The sequence below is a fragment of the Rhagoletis pomonella genome, unplaced genomic scaffold, assembly GCF_013731165.1.
Source record: "Rhagoletis pomonella isolate Grant_MI unplaced genomic scaffold, Rhpom_1.0 Rhpom_scaffold_00008, whole genome shotgun sequence".
NCBI lineage: Eukaryota > Metazoa > Arthropoda > Insecta > Diptera > Tephritidae > Rhagoletis > Rhagoletis pomonella.
In genome coordinates, this window is record NW_023458562.1 from 8,779,223 (window position 1) to 8,798,864 (window position 19,642).

General features: G+C 35.7%; 1 protein-coding gene across 17 annotated transcripts in view; it reads right to left on the bottom strand.

The window, feature by feature from the left end:
• Window positions 1-19,642, bottom strand: part of LOC118744139 (PDZ and LIM domain protein Zasp) — a 261,367-nt gene that overhangs the window by 120,670 nt on the left and 121,055 nt on the right. For all 17 annotated transcript variants that reach the window (XM_036476901.1, XM_036476900.1, XM_036476913.1 and 14 more), the window contains 2 exons: window positions 11,364-11,458; window positions 10,487-10,700 (listed from right to left, as the gene is read on the bottom strand). In XM_036476901.1, coding sequence (XP_036332794.1) covers window positions 10,487-10,700; window positions 11,364-11,458 — 309 coding nt within the window. The remainder of the gene's footprint in view (window positions 1-10,486; window positions 10,701-11,363; window positions 11,459-19,642) is intronic.

A 19,642-nucleotide genomic window follows, 5' to 3' on the forward strand; every position in this document is an offset into this window, starting at 1 on the left:
TCAACTCTCATGCAGAATATGGTCAGATGAATGCATGCCCGACGACTCGAAATTAAGTGTGTAAAATTTAAGTTAAGTTGAACCATGAATAAGGTGACCCGAATTTTTTTAACATTCCAGGAGGACAAATTCTCCACATTGAAAACACATAAACTTAACTATTCAAAAGTTATAAGATTTTTAATGAAAACAAACTTTTTTACATGTTATTTGCATCGAAAATTTCAAATGCCCACCGACACCTTTAAAAATTTAAATGAAAAATTTTTGGAAATGGGTGAATATCCTCCTCAGTAAATTGTAAGGCCCCAAATTCGCTAGGTTAGTTATTTTGGATCACTTTTATATATAAATATACAAAAATTACTCGTTTAAATTAAAAGGAATAAGTGGCAAAATTTCCCGGAAAACACCCTCCCAAAAAAGGTCTGGATCCGCCGCTGGGCCTGTGTTATTTTTGATTGTGTACTTGGATGTGAAATAACACATTTTGTAAAATTGTTTAAGCATATTTGCGCTCCAATGCAACGAACATACTTGTTTTAAGTCATCTTATAAATGCTTTTATCAAGATAGAAAATCCCCACACACAAGTATTGCTTCTGATAAAACTTATACATATCTGGCAAACAAAATTACATATGGTAGGCAATAATTTTCGCCTGTGAAGACGCGTCGTTAGCTAGTATTTCAGTGTTTGTTACGGGTAATATAGGGTAACATAAGGGTAGATTATCCTCATTTTGGAGCTCCCTAATCTGTAATTAGAAACAGGGATTATAAAATAATCTCAGATCAAACCGATAACCTTTCGGTGTCCAACCTAGTTTTACCGATTACTTTTGCGAAGAAGGAGATATGCCAAATGAAAAAGTAAACAAACATGGACGCTGTCAATTAAGAGATGTTTGTAAATTTTTAAACAAATATTAAGCTAAAATATATTTCAATTGCCTCGTATAGAGGAACAGATGATCACGGTGGCACAGAGAAGGAACTTAACTTTTCCTTGAGATGAGAGAATAACAAGCACAAAAAATTTGGCACTATTAATCTGAATTTGCCTGTGTAAACGGGGTGATTAAAAAATGAGCTTTGATTGAGATTATATTTATATGTGAACATACTTTAAAACGGCTTTCCCATATACATCATTTAACTGAAAGTTGAACAATGTAAACGGCTTTTAAATACAATGATTGTGCACGATTGGGAAATAATATTCTGAACGAAATTTTTTCTTAAATTTCATCACTGCTATAAAACTTGAAAATGAGTACAAAGAGGACATTTTTGCTCAAAAGGAGGACAGAGAAGGCAAATATTTTTGAGAAGGACGGTTAGTCAGTTTAACCATGAACCAACAAATTTTAGAAAAATCCGAAAAAATTGTTTTTCTAAATAACTTTATCTAAATATAATTACACTGTAGTGAAAATCTCAAGTTTTGAAATTACAAAAAAACAAGTAAGAGCAGCGCTGTCTTCGGCTATGCCGAAGGCTTCATACCTTTCATGAACATCTGCAAATTTTACTTTGACAGATTACTGCTTTTGAATACATCTGCATACATCGATAGAGGAGTTACATACTTATATAAAAAATCGCATCTAAACAATCAGAGGTATGGAAGATATACTTTATATGACACCAATCTAAGTGATTTTCACCGCTATGTGATCGGTATGTAAACCGGTAACACAATTTATTGGGTTTAGTTTCGTACATAAAGGAGATATATGGCAAAAACTGGTATCTTAACAATCAGTGCTATAGGAGATAAAGCTTATACAGCATAGATTTTGACGATTATCTCAGTAGACTTTGTATTATTATTTATAAAATATCTTACGAAATTTATCGGTTTTACCTGTTCAAATAAAAGAGTTTTACAGTAAAATCCCATATCTGAACAATCAGATGTATGGAAGATATATGTTGTAGTCATCCGATCCTTGTTATTTTCACTGTAAGTATTCTGTTAATAATGAGTGAAAATGGTGCGAAATTTCATGTTCCTAGCTGCATAAATGGAGGAGTTATGATAAAAGACCTCATATCTGAACAATCAGTTGTATGGGGGCTGCAGGTTATAGTGACCCGATCTTTGTTATTTTCGCTGTAAGTCTTCTGTTGATAATGAGTGAAAACAGCGCGAAATTTCATGGTCCTAGCTACATAAATGGATGAATTATAACGAAAAATCTCATATCTGAACAATCAGTTGTATGGGAGCTATAGGTTATAGTTACCCGATCTTTTTAATTTTCACCCTAAGTTTTCTGTTGATATGTATTGAAAACAGTGCGGAATTTCATGTTCCTAGCTATATAAATGGAGGAGTTATAACGCAAAATTTTATATCTGAACAATCAGTTGTATGGGAGCTATAGGTTATAGTGACCCGATCTTTGTAATTTTCACTGTAAGGATATGTTGATAATGGGTGCCAGTATTGCAAAATTTCATGTTCGTAGCTGCATAAATGGAGAAGTTATAATGAAAAATCTCATATCTGAACAATCAGTTGTATGGGAGCTATATGTTATAGTGGTCCGATTCTTCCGGTGCCGACAAATGATTAATACATTATAAAAATACACCCACCTACCAAATGTGATCCAGATATCTCGAAAACTGAGAGACTAGATTGCATACAAACAGACAGACAGACGGACAGACGGACATGGCTAAATCAACTCAGCTCGACGTTCTGATCATATAAGTATACATTTTCATGGGTCTATCTCTTTTTGTTCTGGTACTTACAAACATCGTTATAATACCATTTCATGCTCATGAAAGGTATAAAAACGCCGAAACTTAAACTTAATTTGACTCATAGATAACACAGGTCAACAAAAATTGAAAAAAAAATCGTCGCGGCAAATGTTAAAGATGTTTTCGATAGACCTTTTTGTGCAATTTAACGAATCCGTAGGTATAAAGTTTCCATCAGCTCCAGGCTTTGAGAAAAATGAAGTCGAGGTAATATGTAGAACCTTATATTTAAGCTTAAATTAAAGTTTTAACTCTCGACTACTATCCCTGAAAATACCACCCCTGCAAATTGATCCTAAGATCACTTATAGTCATTTATTGAACAGCGAAAACTGATTTTGGCGAAGTCTGAGTACCTACAGCAATTAAACAGAAGCAACAGAACCTTCCATTTAGGCTAAAATTAGGGATTTTGTTTCGACTACAATCCCTGAAAATACCATTCCGGTACCTTGACCTTAAGGTCGCTTATAGTCATTTATTGGACAGCAAAAACTGATTTTTGGCTCATTTTTTTTCAATAACACAATTTACAAGTATTTTTTTTTTTCAATAAATGACTAAAAGTGACCATCGAGTTAAGGCTCAGGGATAGTAGTCGAGAGTTCTAGCTTTAATTTAGGCCTAATTGAATGGTTCTATTACCTTTTTTTTTTTTGCTGGAGCTTTTCAAAATAAAAAACTCGATTTTGTTACACTTTGACCACGTTTTTCTCAAAATATGGAGCTGATGGTATCTGTATACTCACGGATTCGTAATTAGCACAAATAGTCTATCAAAAACTGCTTTAACATTTGCCGCATCAAATTAGTGTTGCCGTATGTTATGGATCTGTATACCGTTTATCCAGGTCAGGTCATTTTCGACATATATTTCAGTTTTTTATGAAAAAAATTAAAAAAGGAAGAAATTAAGAAAGACCTAATCTTTTGTAGCAAGTTTCATTTGTATTGAAGCCTATTCCTTTGCCAATAAATCCAACTACTAACGATGGAAATCGATGGATAGATTGACGAGATTTGAATGGTTAAATGAAAATGTGCAGTAATTTTTTATGAAATAGGAGCAAGAAATAATGTTACTTATACGCCAGTTTTATACATGGCCGTTCACTCCCATACTCATGCATGGCGTATGAGTAACATTTTCCATGTTAAAGGTTGAACTTTTCATTCGTAATGCAAACTTAAAATTAAAATAACTTGGGAAAATAACCTAGTCTAAAAAAACGGTATACAGATCCGTAATCTACGACCCAAAATTACGCCCGTGGCGGTGTTTTTTTTGTTATTTAAGCGTCGCTACAGTGTTACCAGCAAATGTTAGTTTGAAGTCTGCTGAATGAAATCGGGAAAATCTTTATAGCTTAGAGAATGTTTGTACAAATAAAGTTTGGAGTAGCTCTTTTTGAAAAGCGGAAAATATAGTTTGGTTTAGATCAGGCATAATTGACATAAAAAGCATATGCAATCATTTTTTTGCAGCACCGCGTAATACTCGTACTTTCCAGTATTTTAAAGGCAAACGCGAAAAGTAAACCAAAATCTAATTGCTTTACTTTTTTTACCTCTTCCTATTTGTAAAGTGAATAGACCAACAGTGGGCAAACGCGGTTCTTTGAGCCAAATGCGGCCCTTTGCTCTTTGCAAAGCGCGGCTTTTTTTTACTTTCTCTTTGCTTAGAACATGTTGGCCCTTTTTACTTTTTAAAATAGATATTTCTTTGTTTTTGTTATTTTATGGCCTTATAGCAATTATTTTCAACATTTATTATTGAGCTTGAGGCTGTTTTTAATGAAAAACTTATTGTGGAAAAGCAACAATCATTTGAAAAAATGGTAGAAGTGATAGCTATTTCGTAAATCACCACATTTTCTCATCACCACCACACTTTTGCAAATTATTGTTGCTTTTCCACAACAAGTTTTTCATTAAACACGGCCTCAAGCTCAATAAAAATTGTTGAATGTAATTGATATAAGGCCATAAAATAACAAAAACAAATAACTTAAGAACGAGCACACCTAAAAGTTAAACATTCTAATAATAGAAATATTAACAAAATACGAAATATGAAATAACACAAACGGCAATAACTCAAATTTGTGTTATTTCCCAATTGAATGTGAAATAACACAGATTTTCATTATTTCATTTCTCGTTGAGCAATAAGACCAACTTCTAAACTTAACAATAGGTACTCACCTAGTTACATTTGACAAAAAGTAGTACATGAACAAGTTAAATGGACGGTTTTGTAAATATTAAATTTTGAAAGTGCCCAGAATGAGAAGAAAGATTTTGACACTGCCTTCTTGGAAAATTTGTTTATAAAATGTGACTATAAGGCAGCCGAATGTTAGAAAATAAAGCGAAAAAGCTGTTTTATTACTTCACCTGTTTATTGCGCCATTCATCCCACCTGCTAGTACCGAGTATACGTTTAAATTTAGAAATCTGAGAGTAGGTAAAGTTTTATATATTTTTACATAACTATTTCGGACCACATGTTCCCTTCGTCTTCCTAAACAAAATCAGCAGTTCGGAAATAGTGAAGCAAGTGATGATAATGCAGAAATTTTAACTGAAGATAAAACTCAAAACAATATTCTCTGTGCTATATGCTGCGTTCCATGCAAACATTTTAAGGTTTTCCAGCAATTTTTTTCAACATATTAGAAAGCATACATACAAAATTCATACAAAAGCGCTATGTTCAATTTGGCGCGCAGCTATTGAAGACAATATTTTTTTAGACTAAATAAGTAAAAATATTTTGTGAATATTACTTTCTTCATATGAATTATATCACATTTTTGTTTGATTGTATTTTTGAAATAAACGAAGTTCTTTTTCTGTCAGTAAACTGCTTTTGTTACAAATAGTATAAATAAGCAATGGGAAATAAGGCAAAATTTGTTTTATTTCCAACCTTTGTTTGATATAAATCGAACAAGTTTTGAAAATAGGATTTATAGACCTTTAAAACGATGTAGAACAGTATATTGTTGAACTTAGCTTGTGGGGAGTTTTCATCGGTTAAATTTTAATGAGTCCCTATTTTTCTTGATTTTTTGAACTTTGATCATCGTTAATTTCAAAAATGTCTATGAAAGTTGATAAATATGCGGTATTTATCTAAAATAACTTTTATTTTCGAATAAATTGGTACCTCATCCAATGCAATTGCATAAATATTGTCGAAGTTAAGAAATTCAAGCAGAAATACGGCCTTAAATTTATATGTGTGTATGTGCCGGACGTGCAGATTTTTTGAGCAGAAGCTCAACAATATTTACTCAAAATTTAAGCAAAAAAATTGGTTTTCATAAAATTTTTGGAAAAAGAGCGTGGCACCGCCCACATTTATCACATATGCGTATCTCAAAAACTACTTGACCGATCTCGACCAAATTTTATAAACACATTCAGCTTGGCCTCCTTAAGCACCGTGTTGATTTTTTTTTAAGTGGACAAACATTGTTCCCCCTGAAATATAGATAGCCTTGATTTTTTTGAAATTACCGATATGTTGGTGGAGCACGTGGTTTTTGTCCGATTTCAAAAAAATCCTCCTTTCAAAACTTGTTCGATTTTTAAAATCGGATGGAAAATAGTCAAACTATTAATAGATAAGTGCATCAAGTATGAAAATAACGGTTTGTTTGGTATAAAAAATGGAGCGTTCAGGAACTATACGGGACCTATTTTCACGTTGTACTCGACCATACCTACAACCTACACTAGGTTTTGTTTCGGGTGTATTTCATGGCTTATTTTTGTAGCGCCGTGTTATTGAAGGTGAGGAAAGATTCGTTTTCCAATTATTTAAAAAAAATTTGCCGAGCCAACGTTGGAATGACCGCTACCTCTTCATCTCGTTTGCGTAAAAATTTCATAGCTGTTACCACTACCACCACTACCGGTTACAACTTGTCGCTAGAACAAAAGAGGTTTTAGTTTTTATTATGGGAATATATCGAGCCCTAACCGCCAAAATAACGTAAGCGACATTTTTTCCAAAATTTTCTTTTTGATGCAGAAATGCATATAGATCTAGGAATATTTCTGCATCAAAAAGAAAATTTCGAAAAAAATGTCGCTTACGTTGTTTTGGCGGTTAGGGCTCGATATGTAAATTCGTAACTTTTAAGCCTTTTTCTCGAGTTTTTTGATTTCTTGAGTTATGACCGCATTGAAGTAAATGATGGTTATGTTCATTTACCCCATGATTCAATAAATAAAGGTTTGCTCATTAGTGACATTAGAGTTTTGACACTCCCCTAACTCCCTTACAAAATCTTTGCACACACACACTCGAACCCACACAAAGTGCCTTGCTAAGGGAGCCCATTTTGTCACGAGGGAGCGAGAAAAATGTTTCCAGAGCAAACCTTTTATTACTGAATCATGCATTTTATATTGGACAATGTTTATTGGGTATTGTTTTTTTTTTAATTTTTCAATGTCATTGAAAGAACGAAATTATTTATGTAATAAAAAAAAGAAGTTTTTATCGTCGATATTTTTTGGTATTCGGGATACTTACTCAGTAGTATGTACTTGTCAAAAAGTATCAACTTTTCGATACTACTCAGTACTCGTGAAAAGTATCGATATTCTGTACTCGATACTCGTATCGTTCTATCACTTATTTTAAGCTTTTCCACTTCTCAAAATAAGCATGTGACTAACTCAGTAACCTGCAGCTAGATTCCAACATTCGCCATTCCTAATTGTGACCGCCGAAAATTACCAAAAGAATAACATGCTACTTGTATTTATATACATGACACTCAAACTGCCAGATTTGGCTGATACTTTTAGTCCCACTGCTTCTCATTTAGAAAATTTTAGCGACGATTTTAGCGTACCGATTGTCATAATTCTACTTCAGGTCTACCCTAAGTTGATAATAAATAAAAAATAAACTCCAGATGAGTCGTCCGGAGGTAGCGTCAGACTAGGCCGAACATGCTTTGAGGTGTCATCAAGTTATTACTTTAATAAGTTCTGAATTTTTTGCACATGCAGCTATTCACGGGTTGATCGAGGAGATGGTATGTATTTAGGCACTATGCGTTAGTACAAAAATCTGTAGTTAACTGCCGATTCTGAGTTAACTACGCACTGTGAATTTGGCTCTTAATGATTTGCTCTTAATTAGTTCGAAAGTGTACTGCCTCATCACAGTGTGTCGAAAATGGTTTACAAAATTCAAATGATATTTTTTAAACCCACACATCCATTCAGTTATCGCCACTACTGGGTTTTCGTTCAACGTTCTTTCGTACCAACACACTTCACGTACTATGTAATACATCGTCGTTAATACTGTAAAATGTTCCATGTCAAGTATTACTTCTTGAGCTTAAATGATCGATTGCCTGTATATAAACGCATCTGTAAATCTCTCTACATTCATTCACGAAGACCAATCTATCCGCTTTCGCCTCATGATGTTGAACAATTAATAGACGTGTTAAAGTAAAGTTAACAAATCAACTCCAGCACAAGAAGTAATAATTAACATAGAACATTTTGAAGTATCACAGACGTTATGTACATGCATATACATAGATATACAAACTTCAATATACACGAAGCGCTTACACAATACCGACGCCGCACAGTGCGCAAGCCGGATGTCCGCTGGCGGACAATGGCCGCGGGCCATCATCGTGCTGCAGTGCAGCCGTTGCCGCTTCCATTTCCGCTTTATATTCCGGGGTTTGCAAGGCCGGACACACGGGCATAATAATGACACGCGGATCGACAGATTCGGCCGGTGGCGCTGCCGAAGTCGGATTTGCTTTGGCCGATTGAGGCAGACCAGGTTTTGGTGAAGCATTCGAGGCCAAGGTGGGTTGCTTGGATTTTATTTCCACTGGTTTATCGAGCGGTTGGTTTTGCTGTGGATGTTGTTGGTGAGATAGCGGTGTACGGCGTTCATTGCCGCCGATGGCGTGGCTCTGGGTCCAATAGAAATTCGCGGGAGACGGTGGTTCTGTTTTCGAAAATGATGTTAATCAGCAATTAGATCAAACAAAATTTGTTTGTAATAAAGTGGATATCTGTTTCGTATATTGGTTAATCCCCTTTTCCGAAGATACGTACTCCTTTCGCCCCTAATTTCCTAATTCTAATAGTCCCATGAACTTGTTTGTATTTTAACTACATTATTTATTCCCACGAAAATACAAAGTGGGTCGAATGTACAAAGTTCTCATACGACTTCTATACAAACATGCTAATGTGCGCACATACACTCATAAAAACATCCATGCAGGAAAAGTCGAAAACACGACAAATTTCTATATGTAGGTAGAACCTGTTGCCAGATATTTTGATATCGATGGTCCTCTGTTAACTCAAAATTTAATTTATTTCAGTAGAGCTAATTAAAGCTTTTGCGTTTAATAATTTAGCAATAATGTGTCTTGAAGTCTTTTTGTAGGGAAAAGTTGTAAGCTTTCAAATTGTGACTGCTTTGCAAAGACTGAAAAAGACGAAATAAGTAACTAAGTCGTCAAGCGAAAATAAGTCCATAAGTATTATTGAATAACGGCATAAAAGGAAAAAAATATTAATTTTCCTACAAAAGCATTACTAACTGATCGACAGTAGTTAGTGTTGCCTACTTTCTGACAAATCCAACAATTGCGTCTCCTGTCGGATTAATAGCAGGTAAGCCTATGTCGATTGTGAACAGGAAAATATGGTTATTTATCAACATGAAATTTCGAACTGTACCGTTATGGCAGAGGACCATCGATATCTATATACATATGTACATGCATTAGTGGACGAGTTGAACAAACGTAGGAAGCAACTTTCTTTTTATACATATAATACGTTTTAATGAAAATTGATAGCAAGAATGGCCAATTTCTGATATACTTTACATATCGTCACCTTAGTACACAAAGGCCCTAACCAACAGTTTTTTTTATTTTACAGGAGAAGCAGAAAACATTATAAATGTGTATCGAAAATAGGTAGGGCTTTTTAAAAAGTGGCATGTAACTCCGTTGTGTTTAGTACTAACACTTCAAAATTTCTATTGAAAGTTTACTTGAATACATCCTACCAAATCCTGGAAAAACACAGGTAGGGCCTTTGCGAATTAAGGTAACGACATATAGAAAATTTTCGGTACAAATCGTTGCTCAAAGGATGTATGTATATTTAATTGCTTTTATTTATATGCCAACCAAGGCGAATTTTTACAAGGTGGTATCGGCTGAGCAAAAAAAAAATTACAACAACAAATTATACACACAACGGCGGAAAAAAAACGTCCACAAAAGTACAACAAACACATGATTTTGACATTCAGAAGGGCCGCGGCGAATTCTAGAATTACCACCCTGTATAAATTCACCTCGATGCCAACGCTATTGTGGGCAACGCAAAATTTCAGTAAATTCGCTTCAACATTGATGCGGTGGAATTAACTATCCTAGTACAGGTAGAGAAAAGAATCGTCATACAACCTTTTCATAAACGATTTTCTTTTGTAAATAGTTTCAAACTTGGGACCAATCAGAATCTAAAGGACCCTCAACTGGCAAAGAAAGAAATAAAAGTTCATAAAAACATTTTAACATTATCCAAAAATTACAGCAAATGGTTTTTTTTTCAGTTGCTTCGAACGTTATTATATAGTTAATTTAGTGCATTGAAAAGTTGAACTGTGACTTACGTTATGAGGCGTTCACACTCATGGCAAATGTTCTGGCCGGTCGGCAATCCGCCGGTACTTGGAGGCTTTGAGGAATTTACCGGAGCGCTTACATGCCTTGTAGCAGATGGCTGATAGTGCTGTTGTTGTTGCTGTTGTTGTTGAGGTTGTTGTTGCTGATGGTGTAAGTGTTGGTGTTGGTTTTGGTGCTGGTGTTGGTAATCTTGTTGGAAGGCTGTGTAATTTCAGGTTTTTGTGTATAGTTGTGGAGTTAAAGGTGTTTGTAAGCCAGATATATGCGAAGATGAGTTGTTGAGAAGTTTGATGCCAAAGTTTATGAAAGTATAAACATGTAACGAAAAGATTTAGAAGAACACATACACTTTGTTAACAAAATGCAACAAATAAGTGCACAGCAGATGTTAGTGAAACACTTGCCGACAAATTAGCAATTGCGATTTTTTGCTTACTTTCATACACCCAACTAACAAAAAATGCATAAACATAACTGACTTATAAACGTAATCAGATACCTATGTGTATTCGATTATATTAGTAATGTAAATTAATATAAATATGTTTATATCGACCAAAAACAAACGCTACATAGCTACGTTGGAACTACTCAGGTTCAAGAGTAAACACCTTTCAAGGTCAAGTAAATAAATTTTTAAAAATTAATGCTGCCAGATCTACGCTTCTAGAAATTTGACATCTCATTTGCTAATTTCCTTCATCAAGTGCTTATTCTGTGAATTTTTATAGAAGTTCCTTAAATGCCTTAAAAACAACCTTTTTATTTACTCAAAAATACTGTCTGCTGTAAATAGATTCTCGCCATTATTTATCGTGTACAGTATTTGAGCTAAGGCATAATAACATGAGTATATTTCATTACCTGGAGTCGATTGTCCAGTTTCTTCTTCGCGTAAGAACTTCAATACCTCTGACTTGTCGGGCTGATATTCCTTTTCGTTTTTCTTGAAGTTGACACTGAAAAAAGTTTAATTTTATTTAAGTACTCAATTAATAATAGACTATATTATCTATGTGCAAGTTTTAATGCAAGCTAAGAGTTTTCTACAAGGGGCGGTGGTTACACATCAGGAGGTCGCCTCAGCCAACCGTAATGAAAATTAGTTGCCCAACAAAGTCTGAAAAGACGAGCATGATACAATTTTCAAACATTCGTGCGCTTCTAAACCTCGACTTTCACCTCCCACCAAACAGTTCCCATCTCATCATGCCTCAAATCCGCAACCGAACAAAGGCATTTTGTTACGTGCAATGTGAAATAAAATTAAACGTACCTTAGTAAAAGAATTATATGTGAATCAGTAACGTTCACATAACGGTTGTTTGCAACAGCCAAATCGAATCGAGATAGATATAGACAGATTTATACATAAATGCTCAGAATGCAAAAAGAAATCGATGAAGCCGTCCCGTCCGTCCGTCTGTGCGCATGATAACTCGAGTAAAAATTCAGATATCTTAAAGAAACTTGGTAACTGTACTTCTTTTGACAATAACCACGGCTACTCCCGATATAAGGTAGTTTTCAGATATACGAAAACTGCGATATTTTAGTGATTACTGAACCTAATTTATTCAAAATGTATATCTCTTGGGGAAAAATAAAAATATTATGAATTTTTGCCAAATAGTCGCAGCCACGACCACATATGATTACTCGGTAAAGGCACCACCAATTTGTCCCAAATTTGGCACAGTTATTTGCCTTGGTAAAACATTCCAAACGGCTGAAAATTTTTAAAATCGGACACCATTTTTTAGCAGAAAATACCAGGGATCATAGTGTCCTGGTTGGGCGATTTAGCGCCAATTTGGCAATTTATTTTATTTATTTGAGAAGATTACAGTATAAACTAAGTTTATATCTAATTGCAAAAAGGAAAGCAGTAACAGCAGCAATGGCCTTCAACTGCTTGGGTGGTGATAGAATGCCTATTTATATAGGTGTGTTTATCAATATAATGTTAATTTAAATGCTTTCGTACATATAAAGCTTATGTGAAAGAACTATATCAAATAATAAAGTCTGGCCAATTTTAAAAATGTTAAAATGTTTTCAATATTGGTAAGCGTGGGGTTGGATAGTAGGGATAATGGGTTGGTATTTTGGAATGAAAGGTATCGGGAGGCACTTAGTTTAGGGCAGTCGCATAAGTTGTGTAAGATGATATTCGTCGTGATGTGGCGTCGAGTATGCAATCGCAAGGATGGGTTCTCGAGACCCATCAGGTGGCCGTGGGACAACTTCGAATGTCCTATTCGCAATCTTATTAATTTTGTACAGTCTAATCTGCTTATCGCTTCGGGAATGTGACTTAGATAATCGACAAGTGAAGTGCGATTGGTGTTGATGGCTCTGTACCAGTTTGATGTGAGGTTCCAGTTTCCTTTGTTTACTTGTTTTTGTATAGATTTGAGATAGTGTTTAATGTCAGAGAAGTTATGGTTGGGTGTTGATATTAGTGGAGTAGAGTTTGCGAGTTTGGCTGCGCTATCTGCTGTTTCGCTGCCAATTATTTGTACATGACCTGGAATCCAGATGAGGGTTATCCTTGGAAATGTGTCAATTCTTATTTCCGTGCAGTAAAAGTTATTATTTTGTATGTTTGATATGGCTTTAAGGGAAGATAAGGAATCTGTACATATGGCAAATTTTCCTTGACTGCTTATTGCATACTTGGTTGATTCATGGATAGCGACTATTTCAGCCGAAAAAACTGAGCTATATTCAGGAAGTAGACCTAACTTGATAATGTGATTCTCATCGGTTACACTGTAGGAAGCAAACCCACTTGATTTTGAACCATCAGTATAGATGAAAGAGTGGAGAATATATTGTTGTTTTAGGTCAAGGAAAAGTGGACGGAACTGCAGGGGCGGTGTGGTCGATTTCGCGTGATTGTGCAGGGCGAGGTTAATTGATTCCGATTTTAGAAGCCATGGAGGGGGGACAGATCGTTTGGAGGTTAGTTTGATTGGGGAGTTGGGAATTTCGAGCTGGGAGCAGTTTTTTATAATTCTTAGTAGTGTTGATGGGATCTTTTGTTTTTGTGAAGTTTGTTAATTATGTGAAAAAGTGACGTGTCTCGACTGTGGAGTATTGACTTGGATAGTTTATTAAGCTCTAGCTGTCTATTGTTTTCGAAAGTAAGAATGCTAGCTTCAAAAACATATTGTTTATTGGGGAGGATCGAAATGCTCCAATGGCGAATCTTATTTCTGCATTAAGGGCGGTTTTAAGTTTACCGAGGAGGGATTTGGAGCAGAAACCGAAAATAGGTAGGCCGTAATTTAATTTGGATATGACAAGGGTTTTTACTAAATGAAGTAAGGAAAGGGAAGAACAGTTGAATTTATTGCTAGATAAGCATTTTATAACGGCTAATTTATTTGTGAGTGTTGTGTTGAGGTATTCTTTATGTTTATTCCACCTATATTTATTACTGAAAATTACATCAAGAACTTTTAAATTGTCCACTTCTTGTATATGGATTTTATTAGCTGAGACTGTACAATTACAGTTTATTTTGCGACAAATATGCATAAATTTGCATTTTGTTGCAGATAACATTGCGCCTGAGTATTCACACCAGGTGGCAATTTTTTTTTGGATATTTGCGCGTAAAAATTCAGGAAATCGCCTTTGGCGATTTTTTTCCTTTAATTAAATTTTTTGTGCGCTATCATGTAAATGCGTCGAAACACATCATAAGTAGGTAATGAGTTCGAGTCAATTTGCGAATAGGTGCGTTCCAGCGATTTTTGGACTAAAACCTGTAGAACTGTCAAAAAGCAAAATATCTCTCACAAAAGAGAGCAACGGTCAAAGAACTGAGAAAACCTGCTGGAATGCATAAAACCATTTTTCCTACAGCTATATAAATATCAGATGTTTGTTTACAGATTATTTATTCAGGCCAAAATTCTTCCACACAACATTTTAGTTCTCAAAAGATTTCGTTATTTTGGTACAATTGGGTTCTATACTGCTAAAAATATTTCTTATAAATTGCATCAGCTCTTTCGCATGTTGTTTACGAATGCAACACTGCTCTTAGTTCTACAGTTTTCATAAATTTTCAGGAAGAAAAATTTCGGACTAAATCCTGTTACTTCATACTGAGAATAAGCATATTTTACTCTCACGAAATTGTTGAATATAATTGTTATAAGGCCATAAATAATAAAAAAAAAAACAAATAACTTAAGGACGAGCACACCTAAAAGTTAAACACTCTATAAATAGAATTATTTACAAAACCAACAACCACATGATAAAATTTAAACAGCACTGGAACAGCTGCGCTTGATTGTAGTTTGCTTAACAAATGAAAAAGTGGAAAAAGCAACAATAATTAAGGCGAACTTAGCACAGTGCGTAGGCAACTGACTGAGTCAGCTGGGGTCGTCGGTTCGAATACCGCTGAAGAAGTCTGATAGGGAAATGTGGTGATATCCGAAATAGCTATCACTTCTACAATTTTTTCAAATTATTGTTGCTTTTCCACAATAGCTTTTCATTAAAACGTCCTCAAGCTCAAAAAAATGTTTGAATATAATTGTTATAAGGCCATAAATAACAAAATAAAATCAAAAAAATTGCTCTCAGTTACATGAAATTACTGGAAATTTATCTGCTGGAATGCTTTTCGGACTAAATCCTACAAAACCTGCAAATCGTACTGCTGCTGGAACGCCACTATTACTAAACCACCATTTGTGACCGCTGAATGTGAAATTTGTAATTTCATTTGTGGAAAGAGCTGATCTCGCCTCATTATAGCTTTTATTTTATTTTTAGCGCCGAGCGCTTAAAAGTGGATTGTGCGATTAATCAATTAATATCAGTTACAATAAATTTATTAGTTGCGCAGTCCTATTGGGAAATGTGTTAATACAATATTTTTTAAAAGTATAAGTAAGTGATGTAAGTGATTTGTGTTATTTGTTATTACTCTGAAGGCATTATATTCGTTTTCAGTTTTAAAAAGATCGGCAAAAATCCTCCGGCTGAACCCTCCACGAGGGCGCTGACTGGAAATGGGCACTACAGAGGATTCTGTGCGATGTCAGAATAGTGCTCAGCTCAGGTACTATGTGCTAAACTCCCTAATAGCTAAGTCATATGGAAATGGTTTTTGATCGTGGCTTGGAGGTCTGAAGGGGCTGGATAAAGGCGTCACGCGCACCGTACCGAGGATCAGCCAGGCTGGGGGCCCCTAAATAGCCCAGTCGCGAACGGAGCCCTCTGGGAGGCGGCCACACCCAGGATGTAAGTAGGCCTTACCTGGGCATCTTGGATCTCTGCCCGGGTGGACGAACCCCTTTCTCCGCATCCTGTAGGAACAAGTATGGACAATTATAAAAAAACAGGAAACAATAACAACAAAAACAGCAACAACAAAAACCAAAACAAATTATAAAGGGACCGGCCCCCCTTAAGGCGTCGGAAGGGTTTCGGCCCACTAAAGAAGGGACTCAAGCGATGAAGAGTACCTCCACCAGCCGTAGTGCGGTGACAAATAGCGGGAAACCAAGGCCAATGGTGAAACCGGGCCAAGCTCTTGCAATAGTGAAGGAAAGCGGCGGTGGGGATGCTCAAAGGAGTCCACCCCGGGAAACTTCTGGCACCAGTGGATGCCAACCTGGCATGCAGACTGCCCTTCCGCGACACCCACTGCCTTCACGAGACAGAGAAAGCTGGCTGCACGAATCCTGCAAAGGTTCACAACAACGCCTGACCTGTGTAGCAAGGCAAAGTAAGAGCATGTGAAGGAGATCCTCATAGAAATCGGCTGGGCAAAGGCAGTCCTGTCCGACTATTGCAAGCTGGAGCAGCCGCATGCGCCCTCCAGTAAGCGCAATAGATCGGGGGAAAGTACGCCCAACAATGCAAAGAGGGTCAGAACGCAGGGGTCTTCTTTTGCTGAAGTAGCCAAGTAGCAGATCCTGCTTGGCGTCATTGACGAGAGTACTGAAGACAGCCTCGCCCTGAGGCAGCAATAGAAGTAGGTTAATTCTGCCATGGCCGACATTGTTTTTACCATAATGTTGGAGAATACGGGACCTCCGCCAACCTGCAAGGGAGCGGGGTGGTTCTAAAATAACACCCGGCTTATAGCATGCGAGGATGCTAGATCAGCGGAGATCTACAAGAAGACAGGCATTGGAGAAGTCTACCCTGGTGCGAAGCTCAGGGCGGTCGACTTCAAGGACCTACCTGTGCGACTGCAAACCATAAGCCTCTACAATCCGGAGCTACCTACCAGGAATTGGAAGGTGGTACAAATTACCGAAAGCGATGATGCAGATTGTCCTGCTTCTTAATAAGGAATCCATAGAGTTGCTGGAGCAAAAGAGCGGAGTTAAAGGTCAGTTAGTCAACGACGTAGCGTAAACGTAGGTTGACGTACGTAGCAGCATATTAAATTTAGTGTTGATAGAGAAAGAGAGAAGCAACGGCAACATCACCGCCATGCGGTGGTGAGTTTTCCTTAACACGCGAAGCCCATAAGATAGGTCGTGTCTGCGTCAACCTACGTCTACGCTACGTCGTTGACTGTTTGCGCTTTTATACGTTACGGCTGCGACATGGCCAAAATTAAAATATACAGCAACGATGTAATCGTAGCGAAGAACCTGATCACGGAGGTAGAGCCGGAGGAGGCCAACAGTGACGTAAAAAAGGAAGCGATTAAGCCGTGACTGTCTGTCTGTCCGTCGGTCCGTCTGTTCGAACGATAATTCTAGTAAAACTTGAGATATCTTAACGAAACTGGGTACCTGTATATCTTTTGAGCGTAGGACGATCGGTATTGAAAATCGGTAAAATCGAACAATAACCACGCCTACCTCCCATTTAACGGTAGTTTTCAGAAATACGAAAACTGCGATAGTTTAGTAACTACTGAAGCTTATTCACTCAAATTCTATATTTACAATGATCTCTTGGGGAAAAATATAAATTTTTATGAGTTTTTGGAAAATGGGCGTAGCCATAACAATTAAAAAGTCTAAGTTCGGACGAAGCCGAACATTAAATACCCGGCGCACGTACTAAATATAGGTTTTTCAACTTTCCGAAAACTTTCACTTTGTGGTAAGCACTGACGGGTTTACCCCTATTTCAAACATATTCGATAATATGTTCAGATAGACTTAAAGAGATAAACTTATGTATATAGTAATAAGTTGGCGGTATCATGCCTATTTTTCACATTCCATAATAATGTTACTTCTGTTCAAGGTATTGTTTAGAGTACCTCCAAATTTTTAGTAAATTAGCTTCAGCATTTCTGAAATATACCGTTATATGAAAAGCGGGCGTAACTAAGTCCGATTTTAAGAATTTCAACGTCTTGTTTTTATCTGAAAAGTACAATAATTATACCAGTTTGGTACAAATTTATGGAAATGTTGCCGAGATACACATAAGTGTAAAAGTTTGTTTTAAACGTATTTTCTGCTAAGAAATTATTTCGACCATCAAGTTTGAATAAATTAGCTTCAGTAGTTACTGATTTATCGAAGATATCGTATTTCTCTAAGTTATATGGGATATGGGATTAGTTACTAGGGATGTTAATCCCGGGATCCCGGACTTTTCAAGTCGCGAAAATCTCGGGATTATTTGCCAAGAATCCTGGGATTTTCGGGATCTGTAATTTTCAATGGTGGCAAAAATAGAATGCCTTATGTTGACCAGTTTTCGCTATATTTCTTTTGTTTATTTAATATTTATTTTTTTTTGTATATATGTCTAGCTAATTATACATACACATAAAACCGTGCGACAGGCAATTTTACACACAAAAAAGAACAATATATTCGCGAAACCAAGGGCCAAATACAGTAAAATTGCGTTCTTAATTTTTCTGACGTCAGGGTTTTTTAAAAGAACTTTGGAATTTAAAAGGTATGAGTAATTCAAAAAATGATTCATAAAATTCAGTGCAATATACTAAAAAAACTAGTATGGGCATCATTAAAGAGAAGATTCTGTAAAGTTAAAACAGATTAAATTTTTTGGTGCGTAAGGGGGCGAGTAGGTATTGAAAATGCCCTTTTATAATTTTTTCCTTGGATATCTTTGGAATTTTGCAGTTCTTATTTAAAAAAAAATATATGTTAAGGACTAACTTTGTTACTTTAAAAAAATAAAATATATTAAAGGGACATTTTCAATTCTTATTCGTCCTTGCGAACCCAAAAAAAATATTTCATTTGGTGCCCATATGTTTGCTTTACATTAAACAGATATTTTTAAATAAGTTTTGGAAGTAATCATATCTTTAAAATTATAAAGTATTTTTAAAAAATCTTGATGTCAGAGAAATACTCATTTAATTATATGTAATATGAGGTAGACTTTTGTAAAAAAAAATTAAATAATGAATAAACAAAAGGAATATAGATAAAACTGGTCGAAATAAGGCGCATCTTTTATTTCTGCTACTAGTATTATGAACTTCTTTGAACCAGAAAATAAATTGTTTGACTTGATTTTTCTTTTGCATCAAGCTTTTTTCGACATACCTTAAGTTAAGCTTCAGTAGTTACTAAAATATCACAGTTTTCGTATTTCTGAAAACTACCGTTATATGGGAGGTGGGCGTGGTTATTGTCAGTGATGGAAAACTAGTTACAGTTGTACATTTTCCAGCCCTTTTATAATTTGAAAGTACAATCCGTACATAAATATGATTTTCGGTACATTTTTAACTTCGCTAAATAAATTTTCTAGGAATTTTATCACCCTTACAGTTATACCAACCAAATGCACACTTATTAATTGACATATACAATTCAATTGGCCCGGAGATATCGCATTTGGTTTCATCGTTAAATTGAAAAAATCCGAGCGTTAAACAATTCCTTTAATAAAACGCGGTTTAGTATGAAAATAGCTTCTACATATTTACGTTTTAACACCCATTTGGTATTGTACTTTTTTGTTGAGAATTTATGACACTGCAGCAATCGGAAGCCGAATATCCTCTTATGCACACATAATTATTAACTATTGAATGTACTGCTGTGTTTAACGACTTATGCATTTCCAGCATAAGCAACCCTGCAAAAATCGTTGGATTATGTAGTCTATTTGTGGTATATTGGATTACTTACAAAAGTGTTCCTCTG